General features: G+C 36.6%; 1 protein-coding gene across 3 annotated transcripts in view; it reads left to right on the forward strand.

Moving 5' to 3' along the window:
• UNC13C (unc-13 homolog C) overlaps positions 1-18,542 on the forward strand; it is a 601,702-nt gene that overhangs the window by 543,820 nt on the left and 39,340 nt on the right. For all 3 annotated transcript variants that reach the window (XM_028100275.2, XM_088025127.1, XM_028100274.2), the window contains one exon: positions 1,186-1,333. In XM_028100275.2, coding sequence (XP_027956076.2) covers positions 1,186-1,333 — 148 coding nt within the window. The remainder of the gene's footprint in view (positions 1-1,185; positions 1,334-18,542) is intronic.

An 18,542-nucleotide genomic window follows, 5' to 3' on the forward strand; every position in this document is an offset into this window, starting at 1 on the left:
CTTATGCCCTGAATTTTCTCTACTTTACACTCTTTGAAAGCGCACTCAGCTGCCTACAAATGCCCAGAATATTTTTCTGCATCTCCCCTTGAATAAGGGAGAAAAGTAAGATAATTATGAGTTTTCAATTCGTTGAATTCTTTTACCTCGGAAATTTTTAATGAGTGGGATAAAGGGATGACACATACCCAGTTAGGAGAGTGTATCAGAATCATTTGTCGAGCTTTCTCAAAATACATCATTCTGTGAGAATCCTAGATCAAAGCAACTCAGGTTGCAGTGGGTGTATAGTTTAGTATTGTCAGTACCGGGAGAGACGGAAAACCATTTACCTAAACTTAACAGTACACTGTAAGAGATTTATAGATGTTACCATCTATAAAGGGGGTTAGGGAAAAAAATATCCTTAGTTCTGTCACATCTTTGTACATATTCTGCTTTCCAAGTGATGTCTGAACATAATACTTGCAGCATGAAAAATGCTAACATCCCTCAATGACTATATTTATTATTAAATAGCATGTATCTTCTCTAGTATCTTAGCTGTAGATATTGTAATGTTTTGAGTTTACTGGGTAATAATATAAAAAAAAAAATCCCTATGTTTTATTACATTCATCAGACACAAGGTTCAGGGGATGTCGGATTTCCAAAGACCACTCTGCATCCTCAGGTTGGTCTGTGTCTGCACTGTTGTGTGTTCAGAGCAGGGGGAAATGGAGCAGCAAGCAGGCACCTGGCCTGGAATTGCAAACTAGTATCTGGACAATATGTGACCCAGGTACTACCTTCTTTGTGAAATTTTGACAACCCTGGATATATTTTATGTTCTAGAAACAAGCCAATAACCAAGTTGACAATTGTTATCTACACCTGTCATTCTATAAGCCTTTTGACCGCTGCATCTTCATGATCCCATATGCTTAACTGAAGCTTTGAATGAGAGGAAAAACCTAAAGCTTCAAGGATCTGGGGTCTGTGATGTAAAGCATCAGTTCAGAGACAGGGGACCTGAATGACAGGGTTATGATTTAGTAATGGGAAAGCGTCAGGACTATCCTTTTGTCACTATTTCACATTGATCATATTGTATCATTCCATTTGAGTGTCACTATTATGGCAATAAAATCCTCCTTTGATACTTCCTTCTAAATCCTTCTGCTTATTTTATTTTTTTCTTTTTAGCAATACTTTCATGCAGGAGGAAATGGCCTGAAAAAGAATTTCTTGGAGAAAAGCCCAGATCTTCAGTCTCTGAGATATGCTCTCAGTCTTTATACCCAAACTACTGATGCCTTGATAAAGAAATTCATAGACACTCAGACCTCACAGAGTAAGTAACACACTGGATGTGAGAATAGAGTAAGCTGAACACAACTAAAATTCAACATAAGAATTATTATAAATACTATTAATAATTTTTACTACAATAAATTAAACCATCAATAAGAATTGTGGATTATTTAAACCTTAATAGAAAATTATCAGAATGTTTTAGCCCTCATGAATTCCAATTTTATGAATAATTTCAATAACACTAGGATATGCCTAATACTAAAACTGTATGAAGTGGTTGACTCTTGGTGATTCTAACTTCATAAAATTTAGTAAAACCTAGTTTTGAATATCCACAGCTGTGATAGTCTGTTCAATTTGGTGTATGGATGCAGTGTTTGCTGCTCTTGGTAACTTCCAAAGGATGATAATAATTCCCCAAATCTTGACCTTAAATGTAAAATCTCCTGCTCTGGGGTTTTCAGAAGAGAAATCTCATTTTACTATAATTTTACATGAAAGACTTTTTTAACTGTTACTTTGAAATGGACCAAGAGGAAAGCATTTTATTGGAAAGTTGGATTTGTTTCATGTGGCAAACTTCTCACCTCATAAGCTTTTAGGAGATTACTGGTAAGCAGCCTATCTTTCAGTACACTGTAAGAGATTTATAGATGTTACCATCTATAAATGGTTGGGGAAAAAAATATCCTTAGTTCTGTCACATCTTTGTACATATTCTGCTTTCCAAGTGATGTCTGAACATAATACTTGCAGCATGAAAAATGCTATCTTTCAAGTTGCTTTATGATTTATCATATTTTGGTAATTATATGCATTTAATTCAGGCATTTCTGAGAGATTATTGAAACTGTCAGTATGAGTCACAAAGAGCCAAATTCAGGCTCAAACTCTAGAACATAATAAATTGCATCACGGAAGTAATAAAAATGAATATGAGGACACTGTCTCCATTCATGAAGAAGCCTCAGAAAAGAAAGCATACAGATTTTTCTGTTCATGTGATGAAAATGCTCCAAACTTGTCTGTGTTTCTTCATGGATATTTGAACTTTTCTACCTACATCAAAGGTAGATGCTTTGCCTGTAATACCAAGGTATGTGCTAGGTAGGTCCTTCGCCTGTCTTTAACACTGTGGTTTCTGAGAGTGCCCAGTTAAATGCTGCAAATATTCCTTTCCATGTGCTATGCTAACCCAGGTTACCTCTTGGGATATTTTGAGAAAGGAAAAAAAGAGTTGAACTCAAGAGGGGTTGAATGTAATTCTAATGCATCATAGAGAGTTGCAGTTTTATTCCCAGAAAATTTGAGTGTATGAAACCTTTGTTTTGCTTTTATAGGTGTACGTGTGTGTACACACACACACAGCCCATTTGCTAGCATAGATTGTCACAGCATACAAAACTACGTTATGTGTATCAGTTTTGGTGTGAGCATAAATGGGAAACAGTTTGGTATTATTTACTAAAGTTGGAAGATTTGCCTTCCCTATGACCTAGCAATTCAACTCCTAGGTGTGAATCCAAAAGAAACGTGTGTATGTGCACCAGAAGACACACATAAGAAAATTTACTAGGAAAAAAAATGTCCATTATACAGTTGAATAGTAAAATAAATTGTGGCATAGTCATACAATGAGATCCTATAGAACTCTAAACCTACACAAGCTACAGTTACACACAACATAGATGAATCAGAACAAACACAACGTTCAATAAAAGGAACCAGATACTAAAGAATACATACTGAATGATTAAATGTATAAAAATCCCAAAACCTAAACTGCAGTGTTCAGGGATACACAGTAAAATGACAACACATAGCAAGGAAAGGATTTCTACGAAGTAAAAAGAGCAGCCTTCTCTGGGAAGTAGGGACTAAGGACCTCAGAGGGGTTGGCAGTTTGCTGTATCTTGACCTGGTTGGTGGTGGTTACCCAGATGGTCTTTTTGTGACGTGACTAACAACATTTCGCTTTGTTTATGCTTTAAAATTGTTACAGAAATAGAAGGGTTTTAAAAAAAGCAAATGATGTCAAAATCAAAACCAAAATTGTTTAATTCAACTTTGTTCTAAATGGGTCTTATAAGTATAGAATAACCTACTGTATCTTGCTCACTTCTTTTCCTCCTCTCTTTTCCCTTTGCTCCTTTCTTTCCCATTTTCACCTTGATTTCCTTCTTCTTTGTTTTGGAACAAATTTTGATATCATCTTTCTGTCGTAATAAAAAAAGGGGGGAAAAAAAACTCCTAGGGATTGAGTCCCATTAGAAATTTATGAACCACAGAGTTCAAGTGAGAACTATCAATTTGGAAAAAAACTGTCTTCTCTTTCTCTTTCTCTTCCAAATATTGGGAGATAAGCCAATCCAAAATGGGTATAGAAGTATTAAGTCCTCAAGGAAACTGATGGTTCATTTTATAAGAATAAGATGTTTATTATCCTAGCAATGAACTGCAGTAATAAAGCACCATCTTATTCTGCATTCACTTTATAAATATTTACTAAGTATCACCTCTGAATGAAATTTCATACATTGAGGCATATATTCAAAACTGAACATGTTGTTACAGATACCAGTTGCTCTTATATGGCGGTTCTCCTGCGGGGGTAATTTGGTTCCTTAAGGACATTTGGCAGTATCTGGAGAGTTTTGGTTGTTGTATCTGGGAGTGGTGGTCATGTTACCGGTATCTAGTGAGTGGAGGCCAGGGAAGTTGCTAAATATCTATGGTGCACAAAAAAGCTTCCTACAACAAAAATTTATCTGGCTTGAAATGGCAGTAATGCCCAGATCAGGCCACCCTGCTTTTATTACTAGACTGAAAAGTGAGAAGTGTTGTTACGTAGGTCACGTCAGAAGAGGGAAAATTTTAACTTGAGAAGATAGGAAAGGCAGAAAGGCCAGTGGGTAAACTGAGTCATGAGGTGGTTAAAAAGAGGAAGGTATTCTGTATATAGAAACTGTCCAGAAAAGTATATCTACTTGTGCTCTTAATTTTAAAATCCCATTATGTCAAGAACATACACAGCTTAGTTTTATTAGGAAAAAATATTTTGCTTTTAAAACAAAATTCACATCACCACCAATTTTTGATCAATAGATATAGTTGAAAGTGCCATAGATTACTCTGCACCATTAAAATATACAGAAATACTGTAGTAGGTTTTGTGTAATATTAGAAATTATTTTATTTTATTTTTTTTAGGATTTTATTTATTTATTTGACAGAGAGAGAGACAGTGAGAGCAGGAACACAAGCAGGGGGAATGGGAGATGGAGAAGCAGGCTTCCCGCTGAGCAGGGAGCCTGATGTGGGACTCGATCCCAGGACCCTGGGATCATGACCTGAGCTGAAGGCAGACGCTTAATGACTGAGCCACCCAGAAATTATTTTAATATTTGTAATAATTATCACCTATTCTTCCTCTTACAGTTGATCCAATGGTTTAGTGTATATACTTGGGTAGTGTATATACTTCTGTTGTTGTTGTTTTTCAGGGATACATTACTTATGGTTTTAGAAGCTGGTACAAAATTCTTTTCTTGCATCTTGATTATAATATTCATTATAAAAAACTCTTCTAACAGCTATTTCATTATATCAAGGGCTCTTTGAATATTTCATGCAGTAGCAAACAGTGAAAAATGTATAAAAGTTTAACATGTTAAGTGGAATTTTTTTTCAATGGGTAACACAATTTGGAATGAGGCACAGAATGATTAATTGCTGAGCTACTCTGTGTTTCCTTATCTAAGTTTTTATAAGAGCTTGAGGAACCTGAATCTCAAAAGCTTTACAGACAAAGGGATATTTATGTCTAAGTTACAACTGGCTCATAAAGAAAAAAATTATATTTAATGACTATATGAATTAAAATATGAGATAAAATGTTTTAGTCTATGATCTGTCCTCCTATTAACTTTTTATGAGCAACATCTTTGAGTCCCTGCTTATTTAAAAAATCAGATCCTTTTGGTCATTTTAATGACCTGTTTCCTGCTAAGGTAGAGTATAATGTATTTAAATTTGAAACGGAAATCAGATCACTACTGATTCACATTTGGAATCTGTGAATATGCTTCAATATATACATTATGTATAAGACATTAATTATCTCTAATTAGGTTCCTCCAACTATGGGAGTTATATCCATAAGTAGAAAAGAAACCCCTCTGAAATGGCTCACTGTAGAAAGGATCTCTTCTTATCAGAAATGTAGGAGAGCTTAACATTGATAATATTTACTTCACAAAAGAACTGGCTTCAGAATAAAGAAATGACTTACTGGATGTCACCTATGGGTGAAAACATCAAGGAATATCCTCAGCTTATGTGGGGAAGTAATATTAAAATCTACTTGGCCATCTTCAGTTTAATACTGACTGGACAGCACAGTCAGAAATGGTTTCTCATTTTAGCTGATAAGCCTTTCAGAGGTAACCAGAGATCCAGAATCCCATCCAAAAGATTTTATGCCACCGTTTTATCCCCAGGCCAGCTAGCACTGCCTTCCAAGAGGGGATGTTAGTATGTTTTAGTAACACAGGGGGAGAATTGAGAATTTATGACATTTGGCTCTTCAAATGTTGCAGTTGGTCTGATAGCATTCAAAACTGGATGAGGCTTTTCAGTCCAGTCAAAAAGCTTTACACAAATAACTTTAATAGGAGTGGTGATGTGATATGGTTCGGAGTATGCTGAATCCTTTCCCAAAGTAGAAATGGCAAGTGTCAGATAAGGTTACTAAACTGCTGAGCAATACTATTTAGCAAGTAAGTTGTCTATCACTATGCAGTTCATTTCAACAATCCTCTGAGGCCAGTAACATTATCCATACTTCTCAGATTAAGAACCGGAGTCACAAACAGATTAAGAAACATGCTGAAGTCATGTGGAGAAGTGGCAGAAACAATATGCTTCCCACCAACTCATACTTATTTTATTTTAAGATTTTATTTATTTATTTGAGAGAGAGAGAATGAGAGATAGAGAGCACGAGAGGGAAGAGGGTCAGAGGGAGAAGCAAACTCCCTGCTGAGCAGGGAGCCCGATGCGGGACTCGATCCCAGGACTCCAGGATCATGACCTGGGCCGAAGGCAGTCGCTTAACCAACTGAGCCACCCAGGTGCCCATCTCATACTTATTTTAATCAGAAATCAGAATATATATTATTTTCTACAGCCCATGTTTTCTTCTCTTGTTTTGAATAACCGAGTTTACTTCAGGCTCCTTACTTTTCATTTTAGTATGACTAAATCTCCCTTCTCTTCAGGAGATAATCTTTTACTTTTTTTTTCATGTCAGCAACAAACTATATCCCCAAACTTCTTCTTCCTTTGCTTTCCAGTTTCTCCTTATTCTGGTTGCAGTTACTGGGCATGCTCAGTGTCCAGGACACCTTTTAAATATTAATTGGAAGTAATTACATTGGAAAAATTCAAGTCGAATATAAGAAAAAGTATACTGCTTTCAGAAAGCCCTTTCTTTTCTTTTTTTTTAAGATTTTATTTATTTAAGAGAGAGAGAGAATGAGAGAGAAAGAGCACGAGAGGGGAGAGGGTCAGAGGGAGAAGCAGACCCCCTGCTGAGCAGGGAGCCCGATGCGGGACTCGATCCCGGGACTCCAGGATCATGACCTGAGCCGAAGGCAGTTGCTTAACCAACTGAGCCACCCAGGCGGCCAAAAGCCCTTTGTAACATAGCTTGATTTTATTCCTCTAGAATCTGTTGTGTCTGTGTGTAGGATATCGCAGTTTTGGATTACCTTCCCTATTCTAATCTTCACCGCCCTTGTCCTCCATCAGCAGAAGTATCATTTTGTAACACTCCCTAGCACATTGAATCATATCATGATTGCTAAGTTTATATTTCTCTCCTATCTCAATGTAAGCCATGAGGACAGAGCCCTTGCTTACTCATCCTTGAAATCTATGTGCTTCAAATAATGCTAGATACAAAATAGGTGCTCAGTGAATTTTAGAACTAATGAATGGTAGGAAATTAAAAATTACATAATATGACACAGTCCTCATATTTGAATTGATAAAATTACAAACCTTTCAACAAACCTCACAGCCCTAGACACTGCAGAGCACCCAAAGTGTGTGTGTGTGTGTGTGTGTGTGTGTGTGTGTGTGTGTGTGTCCCCACTTAGGAAAAAAGCTTACAGTTTGATGGCTGGTACTGTTCAGTAGTTCTCATACAAGGTAAAAGGTACGAAGTGCCACTGGAGATATACTGGAGATATACAAAGGGTTGGGTAAAGTTAGATGGAGAGAATAGGATTACAAATTTTTATTAAACTATTGAAATCATGTTTATTCAATCTGTTACATAAAACTCAAAAGCAACCAAGAAAAAAAAAATACATGACTATTTTCAGTTTAGGCCACTGATAGATTCATATATGCTTTCATTTGACTCATATTTAGGAGGATGTACCATGTGTCAGCCTTTGTGCTAGATAAACTGCAGTGAACGAATGGGCAAAATGTTTTCCATCTCCCCATCCAAATACACCCTTATTCTCTCCAGAAGGCTGGGTTCTATGTTTCTTACAGCTGTGGACTCTCTTACTACTTGTTTCCCATTGGGTCAGCCAGTAGGGGGCTCCTCTGAAGCTCCATGGGAGGAAAGAATTGGTCAAAAGTATTCATTCTCCAGGTTCTCTCTGGGCATGGTCCATTCAGGCTGACTGTGTCCTTTCAAAGTACCTTTCCCTAGAGAACTCTCTCCTTCTAGATTCCAGGAGCTACTTCTGTCCCTCATATTTTATGGACTATGGGTGTTAACAGCTCCACTACTCCTCTGTTTTCCCTAAATCCATACCTAAACCTTCATAAACAGTCACTTTCTTAAACCATCCAAAATTACTGTTTGCTATTGATACCCTGACTGATACAAAGGCAGATCTTCATGGCTTTGCTAGGTTTTTCTTTCATGCTAACTCTCCTTTGGGTCATCAAAGATTAATACATTAAAATAAGCAAGTCAAGTGCCAGAGTAATTCTTTTTGGACTGAAATAAAACATCACATTTTGATGACTGAGCTGTCCAGAATGAAAAAAAAATAGTGTATTAGTTTTTCATCCACAGGAATATTTCCATTACATTCTGGCCAGGGCATCAAAATCTCAGATCTCCATTTCTCATAATGCAATTTATCTTGCCCAGCATCTCAACTTCTCTGGAAACCTGATGTCAAATTGAGACAACTGAGAGTCATTGGTAAAATGATTTGCAAAATAAGACAGTCTCACAGCACGGAATAAGCAGGTATTTGTTGTAGGCCATGCATACTCTTATTGCACTGATCTAAGTATATATATTTGTAGATCAGAACAGATGTACTTTCATTTTTTTTCTTCTTTATTTTTAAACATGAATAGTTGAAAGACTTCGTCCTAATACTACCCATATAAAATCAACAATTGTGTGTGTGTGTGTGTGTGTGTGTGTGTTCCATCTTTTCATTTCTTAGTTGGGTGAGGACCAGATCTCATTCCAAGGCCATGAAGAATATCAGTGGTATTAGAACCTTGTTTTCTAACATTAAGTGTGCAATGTTACTTGCCTCTCAAAGGCTAATATTGTTGAAAATAAATCTGGAAGTAACGTATATTTTTCTAAAATTAAAATTAACTTTTTGTCATTAGAAACAAAACACTTGACATTTGGCATTGCATCCAAAGGTCTAAATAATAAGTACTCGCACTTGGCATTTACTGCAGATTTTAGGAATCTTCAAATACCTTTTTCTCACTTGATTCTCAGAACAACCCTGCAAAGTCAGACAGAGGTCTTCAAATTATTGGTCTGATATTCCACACTGCCTCTGGGTGTTCTTTTGAGACAGTCTTTTCACCCAAGAGCGATAGATGTCATGGAAGTGATTTGAGCAAGGGGGGGCAGTGTGAAAAAGTAGAATGTTTTTCTGACATCTCAAAAAAAGACTGAAGGGAGATAAGAAGGAAGCAGGCAGACAGTGTGGAAGCTGGGCTGGCAACAGTGATGGAGAGATATGGGGAGATTCACGACGTAGTTCAGCAGTACAATAAACATGGGCTAGTGAAATAAATCTTGTTAAATTAGTAAAGATTTAGGATAATAAATTTCTTTTATAAGATTCCAAAATAAAGCAACATTTACTTATGTGTTGTAAAATTATGGTGGGTTTTTTTTTTTCTGTTATAATTTTCTGCACTTTCAAATTATCCAAAAATGTCCCAGTATTTCTTTTTCAACCATATAAAAAAACATAATCCAGTTCAAAAATGGGCAGAAAACATGAATAGACATTTTCCTAAAGAAGACATACAGATGGCTAACATACATGAAAAGATGCTCAACATCACTCATCAACAGGGAAATGCAAATCAAAACTCCAATGAGATACCACCTCACACCTATCAGAATGGCTAAAATCAACCACACAAGAAACAACAGATGTTGGCGAGGATGCAGAGAAAGGGGATCCCTCTTACACTACTGGTGGGAATGCAAACTGGTGCAGCCACTCTGAAAAACAGTGTGGAGGTTCCTCAAAAAGTTAAAAATAGAACTACCCTTTGACCCAGCAGTCACACTACTAGGTATTTGCCCAAACAAAAAATACTAATTCAAAGGGATACATGCACCCCAATTTTTATAGCAGTATTATCCACAATAGCCAAATTATGGAAACAGCCCAAGTGCCCACCAACTGATAAACAGATGAAGAAGATATGGTATATATATACAATGGAATGTTACTCAACCACCAAAAAGAATGAAATCTTTCTACTTGCAATGACATGGATGGACCTAGAGAGTTTTATGCTATGGGAAATGTCAGAGGAAGACAAATACCATATGTTTTCATTCATTTAAGATACAAAACAAACAAGCAAAGGGTAAAAACAGAGGGAGGCAAACCAAGAAACAGACTCTTAACTCTAGAGAACAAATTGATGGCTACCCCAGGGGAGGTGGGTGGGGGATGGGTGAAATAGGTGATGGGGATGAAGGAGGGCATTTTTTTGGGGGGGGGGAGGGCACTTGTGATGAGCACCAGGTGTTGTATGGAAGTGTTGAATCACTATACTGTACACTCAAAACTAATGTTAACGGGAATTTAAATAAAAACTTTAAAAGAAAGAAATATGAAGGACACACTTTTCTGTGCAAAGTAAATTAGTTTAATTGAATCCCAAAGTGGTAGATTTTGAAGGCTTTCAGGTCTTAGATTTAAATCTGTGGGCTAGAATAAACAACCCAATTAAACTTCCCCCTCAGGATTCAAAAGATCTGAAAATTGCTCCAGGGGAAGGAGAATTATCTGGACTGGGAACTATACACACAGGCAGGCACCTTATATTTACATACGTACATACATTATATGTGTGTATATAACTGAATAATTTATAAATCTTACTTAATGAAGAAATTTACCAGCGTAATTATGTAATACATTGATTAAAATTAAGCAAATGCTGTCAATGATAAAACAGGTATTTTCAAAATCATATAACACTTTATTATAGGTAACTATGATATTTTTTAATGTTTTTGTTTTTGCTGTTATTTTTGTGTTAGGTCTGACTGGAAAGTAAAACAGAGGTTAGAATCAGTTGTTTGGGAAGTTTATGGAAATGCTGACAAACTGAGATGTCAGAAAAAATTTTACAAATCACTGAGTCAAGAAAGCAAAATGCAATACCGTATCTCTGTACCTACCGAGCCATAAACGTCTGTTTTTTATTCACTGAGAACAGGTTTTGTAACCAATGGGGTCAGTGGCATTAATTGAAAAACCAGACTATTGCCTCACAAGTCCATATGCCCTTTATAACTAACTTCTGAGAAAAGACATGGGATTTTTTCTTCTTTAGTCACCCCTTGGCACTAAAAATTAAGCCTGTTATTAAGAGTTCGATTAGCTTAGAAAAAGAAATATGAACTGTGTTACATGGCATGGAAATAGTTACTCTAAATCTCTAAAGGTTGGAAGTCTAGCTTGTGTAAACCTCTGGCATAAAGTGCTCTCAGTTATGGAGAAAAGGGACAAGGGACTGATAGGTTGGTTAAGACAGGGGAATCGGTAACCATGCAGTCATGTCCCAAGCATCTCTTCTCCTGCTTCCTGGATATAAGGCCTTGGGATCAATCACTTAACCTCTCTAAGCCTCAGTTTTCCCATCTAGAAAATGGTAATAGTAATTCCCAAGTCCATTGGGTTACTGGGAGGATCACAAGTGGTAATACATGTGAAACACTTAGTGCACAGCAGACTCTCAATAAATGTCAATTCTTATTGCATCATCAACATCATCATTAGATGTACTGTCTAGAAAGTACCCCCTTTCTTCTACAAACATGAACAAAGAACTCTTCAAATGCAGTTAAGCAAGGAAATCAACAAGCACATTTCCCTGAAGGAATCACACCTGCATTTCCTATGAACTTCTCCATACATGCCATGGTTGTCAAAGAATAACATATCACACTCTGGCCATTGCAAAGCACTACGCTGGGTGTGAGACATGGGAAAAAGTATCTACTCTGAGGAGCTTACACTGAAAGCTCTAACAACTACATAAGGGGAAAAATAATCATACAAGGTAGATTATACTAAATATTAGATGGATCTAAAGACAGTACTAGGGGCTTTCAGAGGAGGGAGAAATTACTGTGGGCAGGAGGGCTGGGAGGCTTCAAAGGATGTGTGAGGTTTGAGTAAGGGAAGGAGAGGAAAGCATGTCAACAAGGCACAGAGGCCAGGTTGGTAAGGAGACCATCAGGAGGACTGGAGAAGTGCTTCTCAAAGTCTAGTCCCTGGAGCAGCAACATCAGGATCTCCTGGTGTGTTAGTAAGTTCAGACCAGTGTAACAGAATACCATAGACTAGGTGGCATAAACAACAGAAATTTACTTTCTTAAGTTCTGGAGGCTGGAGGTACTGATTGATTTCAGTTTCTGGTGAAAGCCTTCTTCCTACCTTACAGATGGCAGCCATCTCATGGTGTCATCGCATGGTAGAGAGAAAGGGAAGTCTATGGTGGCTGTTCTTATAAGGACACATCCTATTGGGTCAGGACTCCACTCTTCTGACCTCATTTGACTTTAATTACTTCCTCAGAGACCCTGTCTCCAAAGAGAGTCACATTGGAAGTTAGGGCTTCAATAAATGAATATTGGAGGAGGGAGGGGCATAAGCAGTTTATCCATTAATACTTGAGAACTTATTAGTAATGCAAAATCTTGGACCTCACCCCAAGACCTACTGAGTTAGAAACTCCAGAAATAGTGTCCAAAAATCTGTATTTTAACCAGCCCTCTAGGTGATGTAAGAACAACCAGAGTAAAGAGTCCGTAGGGAGGAGTGAATGAACAAGAGATGAAAGAAGTTGGTTGTGGTCAGAACTTGGAGAGCTAGCTTTGAATGTCAGGCCCAGGGATGTGGAGATTGATCTGCAGTCAGTGGGAGGTACAAAAGGAGGGGAGGTCAAACAAGTTAATTTAAAACACTCATGCTATGCTATCTGGTTTTATATAGAAAAGAAGGAAGAAGGGAAGGAAGGAAGCAAGGAAGGAAGGAAGAAAATCTTTAGAAAAACAGTTCTGCATTTTAAACACAGTCTAAATATAGCAATAGCAGAAATAGATGAAGGATGGATATGAGAAATATGAAGGAAGAATCTGTAGGTCATTACAGATAAAGCAAGCGAAGGACAAAGAGTGGTAAACTTAGATAATGCAGATCTATACCACTTACCATTGACCAAAATGTCAAAGTGTAGATGGACAGCTGAGGCATATGATAAATTCAGTTGTATTTATTTCTATAAGTACTAATAATAGGACATAACGTGACTATATTCAGTGGGAAGATGGTAGATATGGTGAAGAGAGCAGTCAGTTCTGAAACTACATTCAGGAGGTAATTATTGAATCCTGGGGAGTGGGTGCAAGCTCTGAGAAAAGACACACAGCAAGGGCGAATGAGCAAACTCATGGGGTAAGCCACCAATCAAAAGAAGGGAAGGGCCTGGAAATACAGGGTGACTATCAGAGCAGGGTAAATATCAGTACCATTTAAACGCTTTGGCTACTAGCTCCCCAAAAGGTCTCTGAGTCTGAGCACTTCTGAAGGGATATGTTTGTAACTCATTGTGAGTCCTCTGGGTAAATCATCATGCTTGTGAATGGGGCCAACTAGGAAAAATGTCAGTTATAGCTGTCACTGCTATTAGCCTGACTCATTGTTAAACAGGATAATGGCCATCAGCACCCTCTGAATGACCTAAGGATGTTAGCCATTTATATGTACTTAAGAAACTCACTCTGAAAGCTGTAAGACAATGATGAAAGAAATTGAAGATGACACATAAATGGAAGGATATCTCATGTTCATGGATTGGAAGACTATTGTTAAAATGCCAATACTACCAAAAGCTATCTTAAGATTCAATGCAATCTCGACCAAGATTCCAGTAGCATTTGTTATGGAAGTAGGAAAAATATACCTAAAATTTATATGGAACCACAAAAGACTCTGAATAGCCAAAGGAATCCTGAGCAAGAACAAAACAGAAGGTATCACAGTCCCTGATTTCAAGCTTATACTATAGAGCTATATGAATCAAAACAGTATGGCACTGGCATAAAACCAGACATATAGACTAATGCAATAGAATCAAGAGCCCAGAAATGAATCCAAGCATATAGAGTCAATTAGTATTTGACAAGAGAGCCAAAAATACTCAATAGAGAAAAGATAGTCTCTTCAATAAATGATGCTAGGATAATTGGATATTCACATGTAAAAAACGTAGCCCACTGATGGGTATTAAGGAGGGCACATATTGCATGGAGCACTGAGTGTTATACGAAAACAATGAATCATGGAACACTACATCAAAAACTGATGTACTGTATGGTGACTAACATAAAATAAAATTAAAAAAAATGAAAATAGAAAACTTTCATACAAAAAATCAAAAATTAACTCAAAATGTATTAAAGACTTAAATGTAAAACCTAAAACCATGAAACACCTAGAAGAACATATAGGAATAAAACTTGATGTGGGCCTTGAAAATAAATATGATACCTAAGGCACAAGCAACAAAATAAAAAATAAATGGGACTACATCAAACTAGACAGCGTTTGTACATCAAAAGAAACCATCAACAAAATGAAAAGATAACATATAGAATGGGCAAAAAGATTTGCAAACCATATATCTGATAAGAGGTTCATATCCAGAATATATAAAGAACTCATACAATTCAAAACCACAATGAGATACAATCTCACCCAAGTCAGAATGGCTAAAATTAACAAGTCAGGAAATGACAGATGTTGGTGAGGATGCGGAGAAAGGGGAACCCTCTTACACTGTTGATGGGAACGCAAGCTGGTGCAGCCACTCTGGAAGACAGTATGGAGGTTCCTCAAAAAGTTGAAAATAGAGCTACCCTACGACTGACCCAGCAATTGCACTACTAGGGATTTACCCCAAAGATACAAATGTAGTGCTCCAAAGGGGCACCTGCTCCTCAATGTTTATAGCAGCATTGTCCACAATAGCCAAGCTATGGAAAGAGCCAAGCTGTCCATCAACAGATGAATGGATAAAGAAGCTGTGGTATATATATACACACACACAATGGAATATTATGCAGCCATCAAAAAAACCCCCAAAACCTTGCCATTTGCAACGACGTGGGTGGAACTAGAGGGTATTAGACTAAGCAAAACAAGTCAATCAGAGAAAGACAATTATCATATGATCTCACTCGTATGTGGAATTTAAGAAACAAAACAGGATCATAGGGGAAGGGAGGGAAAAATAAAACAAGATGAAATCAGAGAGGGAGACAAACCATAAGAGACTCTTAAGCATAGGAAATAAATTGAGGGTTGCTGGAGGGGAGTGGAGTGGGAGGATCGGGTAACTGGGTGCTGGACATTAAGGAGGGCATGTGATGTAATGATCACTGGGTATTATATAAGACTGATGAGTCACTGAACTCTACCTCTGATGCTAATAATATATGTTAATTGAATTTAAATAAAATAATTTTAAAAAGAAAAAAATGATTAAAAATATTTAGGTAGGAGATAATGGCCTACCTTGTTGGCAGTAAGTGTGGAGAACATAGAAAGTTTTGAGAAGTATATAGAAAGGAGCATTGGCAGTCTTGGTTAACTATACATGGATTGCTTGGCAGTAATTTCAGAAAAGAAGAGTATCATTCTCATCATGCCTGAGAGGTAGCAAGTTAAAAATGGGAAAAGCCTGGGTTGTGGAAGGAAAAGTATATTCAATTTTTAGCTCTGCTGCTTATTAGCTATGTGGGCTTGGACTAGTTATTTAACCTCTTGAGTTTGAATTTGTTTCTAAGTAACCCATATTAATGTCACTCTATAATCTAAAGTGTGTGGAAAAAAAAAACTCATACAATTAAATAGAAAAACAAAACAAAAACTAGGCAAACTAAATGAAAAAAACAATCAAAACTAAGACTTGAATAAACATTTGATTAATCAATAAACATTAATTAATTAAAATGAACAAGCATGTAATTAATAAACATTTAATCTGATAATTATTAAATATAAATTAAATATAAATAATTACATATTGAATATAAAATTAAATATAAATAATTAAATATTAAATATTTACTAATTAAACTAAAAAACAATTAAAACTAGAACTTGAATAAACATTAAATTAAATTAATTAAAAACAATTAAAAAACTAGGACTTGAATAAACATTTTTCTGAAGACAATAAGGCCAACAGATATATGAAAAGATACTCAACATCATTAGGGAAATGCAAATTCAAACCACAATGAGTATTAGAATGGCCGTCCTCAAAAAGACAAAAGGTAACAAATGCTAGTGTAGATGTGGAGAAATGAGAACCTTTGTGTGCTCTTGGTGGGATGGTAAGGTGCTATAGCCACCATGGAAAACAGCGGGGAGGATCCTCAAAAAATTAAAAATAGAAATACCATGTGATCCAGCGATCCACTTCTGGGAATATATCCAAAGAAAACAAAACCACTAAGTTGAAAAGATATAACCCCTTACCATGTTCATAGTCCCATTATTTAGAATAGGCAAGGCATGTAAACAACATGTCTGTCCATGGGTACAGAACTTGTGAACACAATGGAATGTTATTCAGTCATAAACAAGATGAGGAAATACTACCATTTAAAACAATATGGATGGAACTTGAAGGTATTATGCTAAATGAAAGAAGTCAGAAAAAGACAAATACTGAATGATCTACTTATATGCGGAATTTAAAACAATAAAAACTCATAGAAAAAGAGATCAGACTTGTGGTTATCAGAGGCTGGTGGGGGAAACCAAGGAAGGGTGTCAAAGGCACAGACTTCTAGTTATAAGATAAATACTAGGGATGTAATGAACAGTATGATGGCTGTAGCTAAAACTGCTATAGGATATATAGGAAAGGTGTTAAGAGAGTAGATCCTAAGAGTTCTCATCACAAAGAGAAACTTTCATTTTTTTCTTCTTTATATTGTATCTGTATGAGATGAATGTTAGCTGAACCTATTATAGTATCATTTCACAATATATATAAATCAAACCGTCATGCTGTACACCTTAAACTTACACAGTGTTATGTGTTAATTATCTCTCAATTAAAAGGGGGAAATGTGTCACCTCACTTAGGGTTTCTATAACCACAAACTTGTGGCTCTTAAACTTTAATGCACATCAGAATCACCTACGGACCCGCTTAAAGTTGCTCATGCCTTAGGTTTGGGGTGTACGGAGTCTCAGAATTTACACTGCGCATTCCTAGGAGCTGCCAATGCTGCTGGTCCAGGAGCCACACTTTGAGAACCACAGTGAAGCCTTACCCAGGGACACTCCCTATAATAAGAGCTATGTGTAGCTAATTCATGGTGTTGACTATAATTTCAGGCATTTTTTTTTTTTTGTAGTAATGTGTTTCCAGGCTGAAACCTCTAGATAAAAGGAATACTTGAAAAGCATTAGAGCTAAGTACAGAGTCAATAAAAATGTTCTTTTCCAAATGAAACCATGTGTTTTACAGCCTTATAGGAAGATCTTTGTGTAGATGGCAAACCAAACAAAACTGAAAGCTAAAATAAAGGAAGCCCTTTTGGAGAGAAAAACAAGAGCACTTCATGCTTGCCAAAGCTGATGTTCGGGTCTATGTATTTTCCTCAGTTTTTTCCCATATTTTAGCTTTCAGTTAAAATGATATTTGCCTTTTTACATATAAAAGGAGGACCTAAAAATTTGATTCCTGCCTGCTATTCCAAACAAAAGGGGTTATTTTCAATTACTTTAGTTTTTGTTCACAAATAATATTATATAAATGATTTAAAGCCAGTTTCTGTGGAAAGGCTTGGCTGTTTACATGTATGTTTACAATGTAAAATTTTATGAACACATTAGGTCCATTTTAGCTCTAAACTGCATTGCTGTCTTGTAGTATGCAGTTATGCCTCATTTCATTTTATTTCCCACTTGAAGTCATTACTTCTCTTGGTTTATAAACACCTTAAAATCTCTTTAATGGAAAAGGCAAAGTAACTTGATAGAGCATCCCCCTCAGCAATAATAACCCCCAAGGTAGAACCAAATTAAACAGAGCAAAACTATAAGCAACATGTCCTACATCATCAAAGAAAGGAAAGAAAATGGTGTTGTGGAAAGGCAAGAAAGGCACTGTGAAGAAATTCAGGAGAGGGGAAGAATAGCCAGATGCTCTGGGGATGGAAAAGAAAGTCAATTTTTCTTTTCTTTTGGAGTAAGCCAATTTGGAAATTAGCAGGTAAAGGTTACAGCTATTTAGATGACAAGGTTAGTGAATTCTAGGCAAACATGGTCTAAATGTCCATTATATAAAGCACACCTGTGTATTCCACTTGATCTTGGTCTGTAGGAGGAATACAAGACTATACCCATTTTCAAATGAGGAGAGAAGTTTCAGGATGATATTGGTGACTTAAAGAGTCACATCGATAAGGTTGGAACTGGGCTCAAATCTAAAGTCTTCCAAGTACAAACACAGGAGGACATTTTCCACTAACCAACGCTTAGACAAAGCTAATTTTCTAAACACTTAGAGCAATTCTATGGACATGTGAGTAAAACCAATTTTGGTCTACAGTCATTATTCTTTGTCATCAGCCTGCCACTGGTTATCCGGTATGAGTAGCCGAATTAAGATATAAT

Source organism: Eumetopias jubatus, unplaced genomic scaffold, assembly GCF_037043125.1.
Source record: "Eumetopias jubatus isolate StellerSeaLion01/CBP00866 unplaced genomic scaffold, mEumJub1_p1.0 scaffold_7, whole genome shotgun sequence".
NCBI lineage: Eukaryota > Metazoa > Chordata > Mammalia > Carnivora > Otariidae > Eumetopias > Eumetopias jubatus.